Genomic DNA, 18,868 nt, shown 5'->3' on the forward strand with positions numbered 1-18,868 from the left:
TTCTTTAAAAACAATTAAGAAAAAGTCTAGCACTAATATGAACGAAAGGAAAATTAGGATAGCTATCTTTAGCTGCACTTAATTCTTAGAATTAATACCTGGTATGTTAACATTGCTTTCCGTTAATATATTATGGATTTCTGTTCTTCCTTGAGTATCTCCTTTCTTCATTTGTGCTTCCATCTTTTCTTCTCCATTTTTTCCAGCACTCTCTTCTGTTTCTTCCTGAATGCCAGCAGTCTGAATTGCATTGGCAATAGTATCAGCAATCTCATCCAGTTCCGTTGAGCTGAGATTCTCCACATTCACCTGGTGTTTCTCTAGGTCCTTCAATACATCTTTAATTAGTGTTTCTGGATCACAAAACAACATAAGCACAAGATTTAGCTGCATACAAGAAGCATATGTGCTTGTATCAGTATCTCTCATTCTTTTCTGAAAGGTATCTTCTCCTTAGCAACGATTGTCTTTTTTCAAAAGTTCAGTTGTAAGGGACCTACAAAGATCATCTGGCTCAACTGCCTGACTGAAGTTAACCAGACGTTAAAGCATAGTACTGTGGGCATTATCCAAATGCATCCTGAACACTGACAAACTTGGGGCATCAACCACCTCTCTAGGAAGGCTGTTCCAGTGTCTGACCGCCCTCACAGCAAAGAACTTTTTCCTAAAGTCCAACCTGATAAAGGGGAAAATATTATCAGAAGGGTTAAAGAAAAGGTTTTGCTTCTCATAGCACTAGGAAAGAAGAAGTAGCAAAAGGCTCTTCTGCTCCAAGGAAAAGGCAGCAGGACATCTGTGATTAATTATTTGTCATTGGGAAAAAGAGGCTGAGATGTTGGACACATCTGTTTTGTTTGTTTGTTTGTTTTTGTTTTGTTTTGATCCCACAGTGTTAGAATCATAGAATCATCTAGTTTTAAACACACCTAAGTGTGACTGTTAATAAAGCTGTGTCAGACTGTGACAGCCAATGGAGATTATGATACCCCACTGAAATAGTAGATTGTTTTGTACAGGAAAACAAGTGTTCAGTAATGAGAGTCAAAGACTTAATCTCACAATCTGTGTCAAACTCTACAGGCCAAGATGTTTAGGACTAAAATTTGGTGGAAGCTAATAGCAGATGCTGAATATTTTCGTTTCTACTTTTTATTGTACTGTATCCACCCCCTATATAACAAAATATAGTACATACATAATGACTAAATGCTTTAATTTAGAAAGATAATCTGAAAGATAAAATTGATCTAAACTGCAAAAAAAAAGTTTTCACCAGACCTGATCAAACTGAACTCAAGAAACTTTTTTCAAGAAGCACACCGACTGTCTAGAAGATGGTCATTAGGAAAGGGTGCATAGCAGAAATGCAGGAAATTAAGCTGTAGGGTATATCAGCACTGCCAGATCACTACAGAAGTAAGCAGTTTGTTTCTGCTTAGGTATCACTTGTGTTCTTATGTTTTATAGAACTATTGACCAATAACATGACAGAAAAACCTAAATTATTGAAGCAGAGCTAATAAAGTCAGCAAAGAAAAGACAGAATACATGTCGGTTCAAAATCAAAACTAAAACTTTTCAACTAAATGTATAAAGACACATTGCAAGGCACATCACAGTAGGAAAAAGTATTCTTGGAATACTGTTTGATTACCTGACATCACTGCATCTACAAAAGAATGAAAACCACCATGATTTCAGTGACTATGTTTTTCAAGAGCTTGTATCCATTTATCCATTAATATGAATAAGCCATGATGTACAGCAGTTAAAAATCTATGAATTAGATTTTGAAGGTTTTTGCAAACATCTGCAATAATATTTAGAATTGTTAATGACCATATTTAGTGCAGATGAGGGATCTACCTCTGTATTTTTGAACTCCTTTGAAAATGTGGTATGGTCATGCAAAATGTGTATGCCAAGAGTGAGAGACTTCTAAGGAAACACATCATTCATTAATGTCATTTTCTTCATACACAAACATACCCAAAACAGCTGATTAGAGTTCCAAACGTGAGTTTCCCACAAGCCAGATGCATTTCCTAACTGTTGAATGATTCTGACTGCTTTAGGGTCCCTCACCTTTTTCAAGCATTTTTGATTTGTTCAGCTTCAGAACAGAAACTACATTTCTTTCCCCTTGCATTAGAATCCCTGTTTTCTAGCCATAACACATTGAGAAAAATGTCAATCTGGTTCTGTGGCTTCCAAGCTATTAGTAAACATCTTACCTTGAAATTAGATTTATGAAAAAGTTTCACAAACATTTACATGTGTTTAAACACTTGAAGTACTTCAGTGTTTAGTAATACTATAAAATTTTTAGTAAAATACATAGGGAGACGTTTCCAGCAAATTTGAGCAAATAGAACACAATGAAAGCAATTGTGTCATTGAGTAAAAGTTGTATAAACTATGTTCATTCATTCAAGATAAACAAGCCAGATCAAGGTACAGGAATTCTGTAAGAGATTCAAGTCTAAAGAAGCTTGTAATTCTGATTTAAAAAATCAGCAATGTGGGGTTTCCAAACAGAAAGAAAATTTTGAGCCTCAGAAAAATAATTTGCTCCTGCATTTGCCCGTCAAGTTTTATTTAAGCTAGGTTCTGGCCATTACATCAATATTTTAAGACAAATCTTAAAACAGAATTATGTTCAGTTAATATATATTCAAAATAGCTCTCTTAAGGTGGGACTACATGGATTTTTGTTTCATTTGTTTTGCAACCAGCTGGCAAGACCAACTACTGAGCTACTCAACAACAGACAGTCAACATAGCCTTGTCATTTCCATTCCATTTCATTTTTTCAAAATCTACTTTTCTTTGTATCTATTATCTTCACCAAGTCTTACCTCTCCAGCCCACTTGCACAGGTTCATATTCAATAACCTCAAACAAAATGGAAATGGAAGAACAGGGAGCAATCACACAAGAAAATGAATGGCCATAGGCCATACTCCTGTTACTACTATCAGGCTCACTGCGGGTCCTTCTGTTTCATTAAACAGACCTGTTACAGATGAGCCTCCTGCTCCTCTGATGCTGCTGTTCCTGCTCTGGTCAATGCTACCTGGTCACAGCTCGTCAAAAGAACAACTCTTAAATGCGAATTTTTGCTGGTGTGAGTAAAACTTAGGCATCACATGCTGAACAACTACAAGTTGGACAAAAAAATGCCAAGGAGGAAGGCAGTAACCAAAGGTACTAAATATGAGGGAGTAGCATCGTGTGTTCAGTATATAGGATAAAGAGTCACCACAATGCCTATACCAGCCTGATGAAATGGAGGTCTACATAAAGAGTCTTGCTAACTTCATGAAGTTATGGATATGCTGATAATATATGTCCATGCTAAATATGGGCATTTCCATTCTTATTATGGCATTTGTTTATTCTTGCAGATCATTTGTAAATGATTGGACAAGGCTGATACACAAATAAATATAAATGCATCTATTTAAAAACACCTTTGGATAATTTAAAAGAATTATTATGAATTTCGTAAAATCAGAAAATATTGTTGTAGAAAGGTCAAAAAGCAGTGTGATACTGCAATGGGACAGCAGTTAAAGAGCACATGTACTTGAATACACGTATGCCTGTGTACAGCCTTTATACTCTCCCTCAAACCACTTTGAAAAAGAGTCAGCAATGCTCAGCCATGTTTCACAGGACTTATACTGCAATACAGATTTCTGCTTTAGCTCCAGCTTCTGAATTGAAGGAGGCACACTGTGTTTCGTAGTTACTATGGAACTGTGATGACCTTAAAAGCACATATATCATAATGATATAATTTTTAATATCAGTTTCACCAGTTGAATTCCCTCTGGTAAGTAACAATAGCAGCTTAGCAAGGGAAAACAGCTTTTTATTGTAGAGCACTTATGGTCCATACGCCACTGATGCAACTGCCAAAGCCAGTTTGCTCAACAACAAGTGGCGTGGCAGCAGTAACTTTGCTGAAATCGTAATGCATCCCTTCCTCCTCAGGATGAGCAGTCCCACATGGTGGACTGTCCTTTTCTAACCAATCATAACGCCACATATCAGCTGTCCTCAGCAGTTGGGAATCACCCAGACAAGACAGATCTGCAAGACAGAGAACATACACAAATATTCGTGCTCCATAAAACATCTGAATTACTAATTTTGTGACCTTAACAAAGCGATGGAGAGAGAGATATTCTGTAATATTTAATGCACTGAAAATGAGTAGACTAGAACAAATCACTTAAAACTGAGCCAAATTCTAAATACTGCTGGTGCAGAAAGCAGATTAATGATTCCCCTATTGCACTGTGACTACAAAGGCAGCACCCACACATATCACACTACTCCTAGAGGTAATAGTTTCCAAATCTGATAAAAAATAGCTCCACATTTCCTTCTCTTGTATTCCTCCCTCAGGGTGCCTTGTTAGCTAATTTACCTGCCACTGTTTCACCATGATTCTCAGTGCTAATCTGCTCAGTACCTTCTGGATTGTTCTGCCAGTTAATTTACTTTGTCTAATCCTGTATTAGATGCAGCAGAGAACTGAGCTCATGTGACTGCCCTGCATACTTTCCAGTTTTTGAACAGTTCTGTGGTTTAGATAATGCAAGAGAGAAACAACTGACAAATATACAAAGATCCTGAAGCACCAGAGAGACTGGAGAAAGACTAAAAGCAGAAAGTGATCTTAAAGTCAGCCTGGCAAATTTGAATCCAAACCATCATCATTCCAACAGACAGCACTTCAGACCATGAAGACAACGTTATCTGTCCTCACTACTTCCTTAAGAGACTATTAAGTGGCTCAAAAATACAAAGGAATCCAAATTATTTCCTACTCAAATGATCATAATTTTATATCTATGCAACATTTAAAAGCTAATGCAACGGAAGAAGTTCCTACAGGGCACATTATGTATGTGAAGTCAAAGCAGCACAACCCAATGAATTGTGAAACATGTTATTCCCTCTAAGTGTTAAGCATTTTTTTCCCAGTTGGCTCCTACCAGGAAAGGTGAAGTGGAACAGCTGGAGGATAATGAAACCAGCATGTGCCTAGTTTGTTTTGAGTCTAGCAACAAAATTGTCTAACCTGTGCAAGAGACTTACAGTGCCACCTGGATTTGATTTTACATTATAGTTCGTTCTTTGAAACCTATTATCTCTGGGCACCATACCAAGAATGCTTTCACTTCTGAGCATCCTTTAGATTGCAAGCATTATCTTTCCTCTGCTGCAACTTTGATGTTTTTGTGTGTTCTGGTTTTGGTTTTGTTGATTTAAAAAATAAAAATAAATAAAAATAAAAACAAAAAAAAAAAAAAACATGGAAAGGGGAAGGGGAAGGGGAAGACAAGGCAGAAGAGAAAGGAATGAAGAGAAAAGAAAGAAGAGAAAAGATAAAAGAAAAATGACCAAAAAAACCACACCCACAAATCAAAGAATCTTAAACTTTATGGATGATATTAACTACAGAGGGGACTCAAAAAAAAACCCTCTTATATATCACTAAATTTACTGGAATAGTGTTAACTACAGTGTAACAGATGTAACTTCTTGGCAATGGCTGAGAATCAATTCTTTCATTTTTTCAGGCATTTTGGACCACTGGAATAACATCAATAGTTAGGTTAGTTTAGAGAAACAATAAAGTGAATGAGAGCTTTTTTCTAAACTCTTCTTGATCCCCGGCCATGACATGAAAATCCACCTTGCATTACAAAGCAGCACTTAAAATGCTTCACAGCATCCTATGAGATGTTACACTCCATGTTCATTTAAATATCTGTCAAACTATCACATACAAAAGCAATCAGGATGTTGTCATAGTTAAGTAGCGTTAGCAAAAAATAAAAAATAAAAAAGATGCAAATTCAGCAAATGGGTTGGTCATTATAGATGTCCAGCCAAATCTAGCTATAAATGCACCTGTTTGGATTACTGCTTTTCCACGCAGCCACATAACTGAGAGATTCCTCCCCTTTATATGTTCTGTGCCAAAATTTATGTCAGTGTTAATTTCTGTGTCTAACTTTGAATTTTACCCATGGTCCTTGAATTTCTAGTTAGACACAGAGAAATTGAACAAAACTAGGCATTTCTATATTACCTTTATATAGTGTGGGATGCATGCATAAGAACAGATGTGACAGCAAAGATATACCCATAATTATGTGTTGTTTGTAAAATGCTTTGAAAATATAACGAGTTACATAAATGCTACAGCTTACCAAGTGCCATGTATTTCTGCATGCATATGGAAGGTGGGTTGAAGAATGTGGGTAGATGTTTGCAGGAAAAGAGTAGTTAGGATGGTGAACATTAGTATTCTCAGTATTATGGTAGAAAGATATAAATATGTCAATAGTAAGAGATGTATCTGAATAACTATATATATATATTTCAAAAATGTTCAGTGAACATGAGGGAAACGTCAGGTAAGTTAAAATAGATAAATATCAACTTTACCATCCACTACACTCAGAGGGTCCTTTGGTTCGTCCTGGGAAGCAGATTTATGATTCAGCTTCTCAGAGGTTGGCCCCAGCACTCCAGACGCAGGCTTTGTCTGGAACGGTTTCTTCATTTTGAAATCTTCTGCTTTTCCTTTGGCAAAAGTTCCATCAAAAGGGCTGACTGGAGAAGAGTAGAATCTATCAGCATAAATGTGAGACCCTTTAGTCCTGCTGTGAGAGCTTTTATCGTTGCTTTGTGCTGACAAGTTCTGAGTGATGTACGTATGCAGCGCAGCCATCAGAGTTTTTTGGTCAAGCCCCAATTCTGGCTCTGATGAGAACTTGTCTGGCTGAGGCTGGTTGAAGGTCCTCCCACGGGGATTTTCAGCGTACTGTTGATGGGATGTTGATGTGTGGGCCAAAGGAGGTTCTCTTTCTTTGGGTTTTTGCATCATGTAGTACCTAATAGGATCATTATAGATGTAGCTCTGGAGAGAGTAGAAGGTAGAAAGAAAGGCCTGGGTCAGTATTGCTTCGTAACTGTTATTGTTATGCAGGAATCACAGGCATAACACTTTGTGTTTTACCAATTAGGAAAACAAGAATTAGAATCTGTAATGTGTACATAGATTGCAACTCTTAAACCGTTAGGTTTGCAAAGAGGCATTATCACTTTGGTAAAAACTTTGCAAAACAATTTATTAGATTATTAAAAAGTAAGAGAAAGAGATTAGAGAGAGAAAGATAATATTCAAACTTGATGTTAACTATGTATCCACTTTTTGTATTCTGTTGGACAAAGACAATTCGGTAAAAGCAATTTTCCTTTGTATTTCACTAGACTTCTGAGAATAACTTTTTTTTTAGATTACTTGCCAAAAACTAGCAAGCAAAAATGAAAATGACTTGTTTTAAAGAACACTGAGAAAATGTAAAAAAAATGTTGTATATAAAAGATACTTTGTTCTATTTTAAATGAAATTGTTCAGTTTTTCACTAAATTAAATTTGTAATCAGGATGTCCATTGAAAGTATAAAGAAACGTAAAAGCAGCCATTAAATAGATTTTGAACTCCTTGATTTTATTTAAGTAAAACAACTCAGCAAATTAAACAAAAATTTGTAAGATGGTTCAATTATCCTACAGCCACATTTTAACTTGAATACATGCTGAAAAAAAAAAAAAAAAAAAGTGGTAAGAGTGGGCTGGCACTAAAGTTTTCTATTCTCGGTTTCAGATTTTCAAAGATGCACCAACAGGAAATCCAAAATTGCATCTAAACATCTATTGTTTTCGTGGACCACTTTTTGTTGAAGAAATTTAGTTTTGAGGACTAACTCTAAATGCCCCTTAACTACTTTAAACCTTAAAAAAATAATAATAATAATGATAATAATTAGTACTACATATACTATAATTTAATCCTAAAATCATTTTTTTTTTAATGATCGCAACCTGGAGGCAGGATTTTATCTTTTTAACAAACCAGTTTTACCATCTCTGTCGTGTTTTTGTTGTTGTTTTTGTATAAATGGTCATACAAACTACACTACAACTTGAGAAGCTTCAGATAGTAATCATTTCAACTCTCAGTGCTGTGAGTTATAGCAGATCTCTGCACTGACAGCAGAATGGTTTGGGACAGACAGCTGCAAAATACATCCACAGAAATGCAGAAACTGCACACCCCAGATGAGAGAAATTAGTAGAATTCAGATAGAAAAGTCATCATTTATATATTTCCTATTAGAGTTTTTAAAGGCAAAATATATAAGGTCATGAAGCTATTCCAGAAATGAATAGAAACTTTTATATTTTATCTAGTTCTTTATTTATGGACAGTAATTTTTCTCTCCATCTGAACAATGCATTTCTTCTGATAACAGACAGTTGATTTTATAACACCCTCAAGGGTTATCCTCCCCCTGAGAAGTGACTGAAGAGGTTCAATCCACGATTCCGTATCATAATTTGTAGATTTATGTCTCATGCAACTTTTATTACCAAAAAAAAAAAAAAAGAAAGGAAAAAAAAAGGCATTTGGCTTCTTTGGCCTGTGATCCACCAACACAAGGCTTTTGACTTCTGCTTTAACGTGGCATAGCGTGTTTTGTTAATGCCAAGAAATTGGACTAGAGTAAGACAGTGTCAAAGAATATAGCATTAGAGATCAAGCAGCCTCATGTGTGAAATATTTTGATGTCCCCCGGGACCTGTATCAAACAGCAGCACTGTGGCTCTGGTTCAGTGCCCCAGCTGCAGGCAACGCATGGCTCTGCTCAACACCAAGGGGGGAGCCAGTTGTCAGAATACAAGTTGAACGCTATCTACATACTTAATGGCAAATCGTGGACGTGAAAAACTACTGGTCAACTGTATTTCTCTCTCAGTGTCCACGGGTCTTTGCATGGGGTAATTAACTCTTAATGACACCGCCCAGGAGGAAGTGCAGAGGACAATGCAAAGCAGACCCAGACACACCAAGCACTCTGCAGACATGTGCACTGCATCTCCCTTCCCTACCTCCATGCTCCCTGCCTTGCCCTCTTTTGGAGGACCTTTTGGGGACAAGGGCAGGGAGAACAGGGAAAGAGAGAAACATGACAGAGGGAGAGGATACTCCTCATTCAGCCAGGGAAAGACATTAAATCAGTTTGATCCATCTCGTGTAATTATACGCTAATTTGGATCTCTCTGACATACAGCCTCCTCTTTTGCATCTATAGATTTAACAATAAACCAAATCCTAGGGAGGGCATAACTGCTAGACACTCTCAACCACTTTTGAAAGATTAGGGTCAGGTGATTTGGGCTGGCTTTTGATGAGCTATTTAACAAGTCTAAATACCCTTTAACAGTAACAGATCTATGATTTTCTGCTCTTGCAGACAAGCGCATCTAGAAAGAAAATGCAACACCGAGTGATTGTATACAAATTGCATATAAGTAAGAGCCAGTCCTGGGCTCAGAGCTGCACCTCTGTCAGGAAGGGGCAGCCTCTCGGCAGCTTGACAGGTCACACTTCGGGCAGCAAAGGATGAAATATTAGAAGTTCTAATTAAAGCCTAGCATCGACAGCTCAGCTGTCTTCACAGTGCACTCAGTTACCAGCCCATCCGATGTAGCTTAGACTGACTTAATTAAGGGTCTCTCACAGCTGTATGGCAATCCTCAACTTGGATGACAAAAAAAAAACAAACACCTTCCTTGCTCCTTGCCATCTCAAAGAAAACAGCACCAAAAATGTACGTGCCAACAGAAATGTGCAAGATACATATAAAAATGCAGCAACGGATAACTGCAGCCCTAGACTACAAGATTGTAGAACTATGAGATTGCAGAACTACTAAAAATACTCTACTAAGTATAAAACTGGTTTATACTGAGTAAGGTTAGTATATAATTCCCTATTATTATGAGGAACAAATTTTTAAACAGATAAGGTACTGTTCAATTATCTCATGTCATTGATATAACATATTTAAAAATTACTCTGAATTGCTAAAACACTCATTTAAAAAAAATATTTCTCCATCTGCAAAAGACTTTCCTCTCGTTCACCACGTTTCAAATAAGTTATCTCAATAATTCACACATTATCAAAGAAACCCCACACTAACCCTTCTGAACATAGAATTGTTAGGGCAATGTCTTCTATAGTTTAGGTATGTAGGTAACTGACATTTTCTGTATGAAAGTTCACAGAAGGGCACATTAAATTACACCTTGCAAATGCATTCTGGAAGTCTACAAACTATACTTTTGTTTTACAAAAAAAATAAAAAGTAAACAGGGGAAGGATGAGATACATACATCGCAAGGCATAGATAAATATTTATGCAATTTATCCACCAAGGAGCAGACAGATTTGAATGTCTGGCCCAAGAGCAGAAGGAATGGAATTAAATTTATGACAAAATAGTTCATTTCTTGAGAATACATTTGCTCAATGTTATAGGGAAATAGGCTAACAAAAATTATTTAGCAATGCAGAAGGAAAATATGTCCCTCCCTCAATTTCATTTAGCCTTTTCTCTTTGTTTTCTGTTTGTTGTTGTTGTTGTTTGTTTGTTGTTTGTTGTTTCAGTTATTAATTCATGTTTGCTGCCACCCAAATTTGTTGGACTGTGACTCCACCTACATGATTTTATTTACTGTGTCTATGTGAGATAGTGACATTACGCTTCCTAAAATTAGAAAACACAAGAAACACTAGCACCAGGCCTTCCCTCATCAACTGTGAGCTAAAATAAAAGTTTCCAAGGGCTACCAAAAATAAAATGATCTCATACTTTAACTCATTGTGTGGAGGGAAAGGAGTTTAGCTTTTTCTGTCGGAAGCAGTCTAGGTACTTTGCAAACCGCACACACTTGCCTCATTTCAACCTGCTACATGGGAACTTGCACGTACTCATGTGAACCCCAATTTCACCAACAACACAGCAGAACCAGCCGATTGCTAGACCAAAGTGTGCGCTGTGAGTTCATACACCTCCATTTACCATTGCCTTGAGAGAAGTTCAGCCAACAACAAAATATGAGGGCTGTATCAGTGTTGTGGAGTGGATCACAGTGCAAAAGTCCTTGGGACGGAGCTGGGTAAGCAGTACAGCCATGTCCTTATAGCATCACTGCTAAAGCAGCAGTCGTGCACAGCCCCACACTAACAAAGCTTTAATTCTTCACTGTTCCCAGGCAGTGCTGCACTGTCAGGAGGATACCTTAGCAGGCTTCAAGCTAGCTGAAGGGGAAATCTCTGCTTTACAAGCCTCTGTGCGCTGTAGACATGATGTTACACACTCTGCACCAAATTCGTTGTTACATTTGTCTGAAAATAACAGGTAAGCCCGACGAAAAAAAATCAATTTTCTGAGAAATAGTGGAACAAAAGCTTTCTCTACCAACTGATAATGGCCTTTTTGCATACAGTAGAGATTGATATTATATCATGCAAGAAATCACTGGGGGAGGGGGAGAAATAAAAAGAACTAGGAAGATTGATACATAACCTGGATACCAGTAAAGAGGCCAAACAACCAGTGCCTCCTGCAGTGATGGTCCAGTACCAGGCCCATGGTCTTCTGACAGATTCACAAGCTTAAGGCAACAGGGGCCATTACAGCCATCTCATATGACCTATTATTTCATTAATAATTTTCTGTAGCTATCTCGTATTTTCTCCCTGAGAATTACAACAGCATTGAAACTATTTAAGGACTACGTCAGAGAAGTAAAGATGGCAAAGATTGTTAATTAACATCCTGTAGTTTGCAGTGTCAAAAGCCTGATCAAGCAAAAGGGCTTCTCAGAATCTCCTTTGGTCAAAACAAGTGATGACTTTGCTTCCTAATTCTGGTTGTGAAACCGCAATGTAACAGAATTGTCTGGGGCCTGACTGTACAGCGTTCAATAATCTACATTGCAGCAATTTCAGTTGACAGAGATTTGATTGTGAGCAGTGTATTCTACCATTTTTAAACAAAACAACCTCCAAAATAAAAGAGGAAAGATAGGATAACTACATTGTGTTCTTTCATGTATAAGTAACTATTTAAAAAATTCACTTTTAAGTCACAAATGTTCCCAGCCATTCTTGGTCTCCTTTGGGATGTTCTTAGCTGCACGCCTACCCTTCAGCTTTCTCCAGCAGACTCCCCTGCATGAATAATTCTTATCATTAGTTGTCATTTCTTGTGATGCTGAGGAACTTGTTGGCTTTAGTCTTCATAAGTAACTGCTGGTTGTTGTCTCTGTTTCTGACAAATCTGCATCCTATTGGATACAATGAAGTTTCTAACGCACTACCTTAATTGTGGAAGGAGTGGCAGACCAGTAGCATGGAAGCATACTGGCTGGTGCACTTGTCTGACCATGCCCCACACGTCCATGCCACGACAGTCTGTCCTATCGTCTCAACAAACTCAACTTCTAACTATTCTCCTGGGTGAGGAGCTGTCTATTCTGTGTGCCCGTGTGCCATGGTGGTTTGAGTGCCAACCTCAGAGGCAGGCTACCAGATTCATGAGCTCCCTAACATTAGAACAGGAACCAATAAAGTGACAAACAGCCCCTAGATGGTAGAAATTGTGCAGCATGGTGATCAGTGCCTATAGATATACCAGGGTTTATCAGCCTCCCTTCTATGAGAACAGTTTGCTCATATGTCAATAAGTCTGTTACTTAAGGTTTCAGCGAAAGATGTTTAAACACATTTTCTCTAGGCATATGCTGATATATTGAGCTAACTCATTATCTAAAGATGATTTACATAGAAACATGAAGATCTTCATCTGCCAAACGTTGAGCACGTTAGCACCAATTCAACATATTTATAACTTCAACATATGAGTCTAGAGACTACCTTTATCCAAAGAAATGCAAGTGAATAGAGATCTGCAGGATCCATATCTATAACAACCCCACTGCAAGCAACCGAACATTTTCTAGACAACTGCTTCATAAAAACTGCCTCATAAAAAACATAAATTGGTTGTTGCATTGTCCTGAAATATATATACAAACACACTGACACAGACGTTAAATAAAAAAAGGTTTAAATATTTGTGGACTCTACTCTCCCATTTGATGACTGTGATCTAAAAATAAATATGGAATACACTTTAAAATTTCTTTGCTCCACCATCTTCCATTTATTGAGCACAGTGTACTGAAGTACACCAAGTAATATTTGCAAAACAAATAGCAGACTTGCAGGAGAAATTACAGAAGCAAAAACTTTAAACACATGGCATTTGGCAAAATAAAAAGTTGTTTTTGAAAGGGTGGGGAGGGGTCTGAAAAAGAAGGAAATCTTATTGTCCAGTCAGTATTTGAGATTTTAAAATTATCAATCAATGCTTCACCCATTAGTTACTAGAAAGTAATGAATTGGCTTTATAAATAAGCCCCCAGACCTGACACACACCATTTATAATACCATTTCTATTGCACTTGCACCTTCAAATCATTGAACAAACTATTAATCTTTATAAGACAGCTGTGTGATAAGGGATTAGGATTTCTATGTGTTTCATGGACATTCTGTCACCCCATTGTACACAAACCCACAGACTGTAGGTAAAGCCAGGTGTTAACTCTGTGACTCAAAGGGCATGGTACTGGCACTAGAATCTTCTCTTGCCAAATTATTAAGCTCAAAAAATAAGTCACTTGTCACATTAGATCTCTAAAGTCTGTATTTATGACACAAACAGCTTTCATATAATTTTACCAGGCTTTGTAGCCATGATTCTGTTAGACCCTTGAAAGTACAGGTACCAGTCCTTCCAGAAAAAAAAAAAAAAAAATGAAATCCTTGACAGATGCATGTAGATGTGGAATTTACCACGTTTTATTTTATATATTTATATATTTGTATATTTATAATATACAAGATAATTATAGTGTATTTTATATATATATATTCAAAGTTATACATAACTTGGAAATTCCTTTTTCTATACACTGATCATAAAATGAAGTTAGGCTGACTTGCACTTACACAAACATTAGTATTTGGTTAAATGAATTCTTCTCCAGTTCTTTTAGGGTTTTGTTTTTTTGTTTGTTTGTTAGAGGACCTTAATGTTTCTATTTAACTGAAAAGAGCCATGGAGAGGAAAATGATCCAACAGATGAAGTACTCATCTGGGATTTGAGGCTTAACTTTAAGGCTACGCTCTACCAAAATATTCCTGCATGACCTCAGAAAAGCTATCTAATCTGTGTGTGAAATAGGAATATTAGTTCTTCCCTACTTTGTAAGGGCATTAAGTAAATAAATACATCAATGTTTTGAGACATTCAAATATTACTCTAATGGCTGTTGTGTAGATATGCCAATAGACAGGCAATTCTGCAGCTTCAGGGAGGTACTCTATCAATTATTACTGATATTTTTACTAAACTGTTTATGCACAGGGTGAATTACATTTTTCTTGCAGAATCCAACGTATATGAAATATTAATTTTACCATTTATACAAGCAGAATTTAAATGTATACACTGCAGAAAGGTTTTTTGCTTTTCAGCAGTCAGCCATCAAATCAATTTCTGACAATCTTCATTCAGCACTGTATTTTAATCAGTGTTAGACAAATAAGGGTCCTGCTTTTCTGAATTACTGCTCCAGATTAAAATAAGCAATGACTGCATAATTTCTGACTAGTTAATCAGCATAATCACTGTTTGCAGATAAGTTCAGAGTATATCTCGCAGCATTTGTGCACTCTGATTTTCTAAAACAAATAATAATCCTTTTTAATAATTATTACACATCTTAGTTCTTTCAGGAGATCAATTACAAAGCTCCAATCGATTTTCAACCCAGCAAAGCTATGAGTACGCTTCCCTGAATGTGAAAGGGGAGAGTCAAAAGTTTCCCCTTGTGCCAAGGACCAAAATATAAGATTTACCAAATGCCCTGCCTAACCTTCATAAGCTTCAAGATTCCAGCAAGCTGACTGCCTCGAGTATTTACTTGCGCCTTTTCTCCTTTCAGCACCATTGAACTGCTGATCTAACAACCAGCCATAGCTCACTGCCACTAACCAGTCTCTTTATCCTCTCATTTTGCCCTTCATGATTCTTCAAAGACCTTCTTTGATGAAAATAAAGATTGTTTTTTCCAAACAGTCCTTTAAAACTTAGAAGAATACCTGAGACTCGGAAATTTCTGCAAACACAATATTTATACACAAAGTATGCCTTGAAAATAAATGCATGTAATTAAAAAACAAAGAAAGAGGAAACTCCAGAAAATGAATGAAACTCCCCAAAGACTCCAAGTTAATCAATTTTCTCTCCACACTACGTCCTGGGGCCTAAGCAGCACACCAGCCTGAGGAAGACCCTAACTGCAGGTGGGACCCTCATCTGAAAGCCTCAGAGGCCAAGTCAGACTGAAGGAACAAGAGCAGTGACTTGTTTTTTCTATCCTTAAAAACCTAAACCATTAAACAGAGACCCCTGCAACAAGAAATGCAGCATTAGGGGAAGTGTAGCAGACAACCTTCTTAGTCCTACAGTCCTTAGGTGGTGGACGTGGCTGCTGCATCTGAAATGAGCCTGTGCAGTGCTACAGCACCAGAGCAGTGCACTTGTATCAGCCTGAGGCATTAAAAAATTAAAAAGCCAGGCTATCAGAAAGCATGAGAATATGTACAAACTGTAGATCGAGGAAAAAAAGGGAAAAACAAACAAACAAACAAAAAACAACAACAAAAAAGAAGCCAGTCCAGCTGAGTTATTTTTATTCTCTTTCTGGTTTTGAGACCTTTAAATACACTTGGATCACATTTCAAATCTTTTCTCTTTCTATGATGACTAAAAAATTATTCGTAATCAGATGAAAGCAACATAATTGAAATCACATGCAATTATTCAACTGCAGGCATTTGGACTTTCAAAAAATATATATAATATGAGATCACTGCCTACTGCCTGGGCTAATGCTTGCTGAAAAGTAGGCAACAGCAGCATTTGTTTCCATCCTGATCATTTTTGTTGCCTCTCTTTCGGCTTTGTTGTAATGTCCACTGTGGACATGGCTACTTTTTTTTTCCCTTTTTTTCCCTTTTCCAGCTCCTTTACTTAAGTTCTCCTCCAGGCTTCACGCATACCCCCTGCTATGTTCTGCTCACGCAGAGCCCAGCAGCAGGGCTACCAGCAGCAGCAGCAGCCCAAGTGAGCTCTGGTTTTACAGCTGGATGGCTTTAGAGATATCAGCTATGTGCTATCCCTTACAGCCCAGCAAAACTGTTTCTCAGTTTCAGTAGAAATGTATAAACGTGGACTGTTTTTTTCAGTTTTGTCTGTATGTGTCTGTGCCTGTATGTATGTCTGTGTGTATTTTGCTTATTTGTTTGTTTTCCATGGAAGAGAGGTCTGCTCTAACTGGAGGGGAGATGAGCAGGAGAATTCACACACCTGAAGCCTTTGCATTCCTTGCCTCAGTAGGTAAGAGAAGCCAAGCTTTCTCATGCTGTGCATGTGCCTGGCTATATGCTATTTTTCATACCAAGTCCAGGTTCAGCAGAAAGGAATCACAAAGATTGATAATGCAGCGTTTTGTGAATGGTAAAACCTTCATTAAGTGGAGTGGGAAAAAAAAAAAAAAAAAAAAAGGAGAGAAAAAAAGAAACAACAACAACCCAAATTCCCACTAGCTAATGCTTAAGTAACAAATGCCACCAAGTGCTCATTTTCTGAACAACTCTTTCCAGCTGAACTGGAGTGAAATGTTCTTTACAACTCTAATCCTCAGGAAACAAACTCACCAAATCTTCCAATTTACTGTTATTTATCCACTGGCAGAGTTATTATCAGCTGGCTAGATTACAGCCTGCAGTAGATACTGTCTAAATACTGAGAAAAAACATTCTAAGTTAGTGCTTCCAAATCCACTCAAAGGAGCTCTTGCTATAAATGGCAAACTTACAGGTTTTGTTCCACCACATGATTTAAGCTTGACAGTGTTATTTCTGTCACTGTTGTATCAAACCTCTATCTGACAGCTGTTTGAACAACAGGAATATGAAGAGAGTTTCCTGTTTTAAGTTTTGCTCTGGCTCATTTTACAGCTTTGTACATAACTGTATGGGTACTCTGCTTGGAAATGGTGAATTCTGTACTTTAATTCTGGTAATACGCATGTGGAACACAGTAGGAAAACTAAAGACCAAAAGTTTATAAAGACTGATTAAAAATATGTAAGTTAAGGTACTAAATAAAACTTTTGGATGATTTTAAACCCTCTTAGTCTTTTCTCTTCCTTTCTTTTACTCTTGTCCAGAGTCTTCTGATGACAGTTTCAGAACAAAACAGAACCCACTCAGGGAGTCTGCCTAGAAGCACTCAATTTCTGCAAGATTCAGCTATACTTCACAGAAGGTAAGGTATCAAAGCAACCAGAGCAGCGTTACATCTCCTGTTCCCCGACAGCAAGGCTGAAGTAACAGAGGTAAATATATACTTGAAAGAAAATGATTTTGTAAGAAGTGCAACAGCCCAAAAGCTGCGATTCTAAGTAGGGTAAAGTACCTCTGTCTTATCCTTGTTTTTAATTAGAGTAATGCAAGAAAGCTAAAAAAGATAAGAACTTGCTACAACTGTGTAACATAGGTTCATCTGTGAACTACAAAACAAGACATCAAGATTTTGTTGAACGTGCTTAAGATAGTCATTTACAACTTCAAGTGTTATGACCATATCAAATACAGCTCCTGCAGTTACTTTCCTTCATACTCTTTTCTAGCCATTAAATTTTACATTTTTTTTCTGCTTCCTGGAGTAGCACACATTGTGTCTTCTATTTTGTTTAAACTTATTCCATTAATGACCCAATGAATTAAGGTACAAACACAGTGTCCCTCTTGTTTCTTTTTAAAGAACAGCAGTCACATTTGATTTGCAAAGGACAAGAAAACATCTCCAGGATCATGTAAAATTCATGATTTATTGCTGATTTTTAAGATATTTTTCCTCTCCCTCTTTGTCTCTCTCTCTCTTCTTTTTTTAAATTTAAATTATAGGTAACATGTCTGGCTCAATGTCTGCTGCTTTAGAATGCTCCTTAGTAAATAGAAGCGTACAGTTTGCTTCTATACGTGCTTCATTTCCAGATTTCCTCGTCTTTATCCCACTCCCCCAGGCTTCAGAGTACCCATCTCCATGGCAACACTCGATAAGGTTGGTGGGTGGTGTTATCACAGCAGGCTTCCCCACAGAAGGTCTCAGCCATATGGATTATTTATGAACTTGCATGACAGCACCAGACCCACTGAAATACTTCTTGGGCAAGTTTTCTCTTCTCTTAAAGCCAGCGATTCGAAGCAGGGCATCCTCACTGCAGTCAGTGCCCACGAGTAAAGAGCTGAGGCAAAGCACCACGAAGGTGGTCAGCCATCCATCCCCAAAGCTGCCTTGCCGCTGCCTGCAGGTTTCTTCTGCCCCAGCTGAGTACCCATTGACATACGCTATGAATCGTAGCTTAGTTATACATCCCAACCAGTGAAACTGGAAACTTGCAGCTTCTCGACAGAACAACGCTTCAGATGTGCCATGATTAAATCGTTGATACAACTTACACTGCTGTTGGGAGTTGCTGATGCAGAAACACTGCAGAAGTTCTATGTTTCTGAGTTAGTTCTTGGAAAAAAAGCTAGCAGTTTGGCTTGGACATATTTTCTTCACCTGTTTTTTCTTTTTTTTTTTCCTAAATCTGAAGTGCATTTTTAGATAAGGTTGTTGCATTTAAACTGTATTCATACAAACAGCACATACCAATTTTTTGAAAGAATCCCTATAACAGCAGCTTATTTCTTTAAATCAATGCTTATTTTGAACAAACATACTTTTTTGAGCAAAAGATGTAGGACTACGAGGGCCTGTCATGCATCCACATCAT

The 18,868-nt window shown here is 37.4% G+C and overlaps 1 protein-coding gene across 3 annotated transcripts in view; it reads right to left on the reverse strand.

Annotated features, from left to right (window-relative positions):
- PTPRN2 (protein tyrosine phosphatase receptor type N2) overlaps positions 1–18,868 on the reverse strand; it is a 646,903-nt gene that overhangs the window by 396,841 nt on the left and 231,194 nt on the right. For all 3 annotated transcript variants that reach the window (XM_066991452.1, XM_066991450.1, XM_066991449.1), the window contains exons 6-7: positions 6,475–6,949; positions 99–353 (exon numbers count right to left, since the gene is read on the reverse strand). In XM_066991452.1, coding sequence (XP_066847553.1) covers positions 99–353; positions 6,475–6,949 — 730 coding nt within the window. The remainder of the gene's footprint in view (positions 1–98; positions 354–6,474; positions 6,950–18,868) is intronic.

This window comes from Anser cygnoides, chromosome 2 (genome assembly GCF_040182565.1).
Source record: "Anser cygnoides isolate HZ-2024a breed goose chromosome 2, Taihu_goose_T2T_genome, whole genome shotgun sequence".
In the NCBI taxonomy this organism is placed as follows: domain Eukaryota; kingdom Metazoa; phylum Chordata; class Aves; order Anseriformes; family Anatidae; genus Anser; species Anser cygnoides.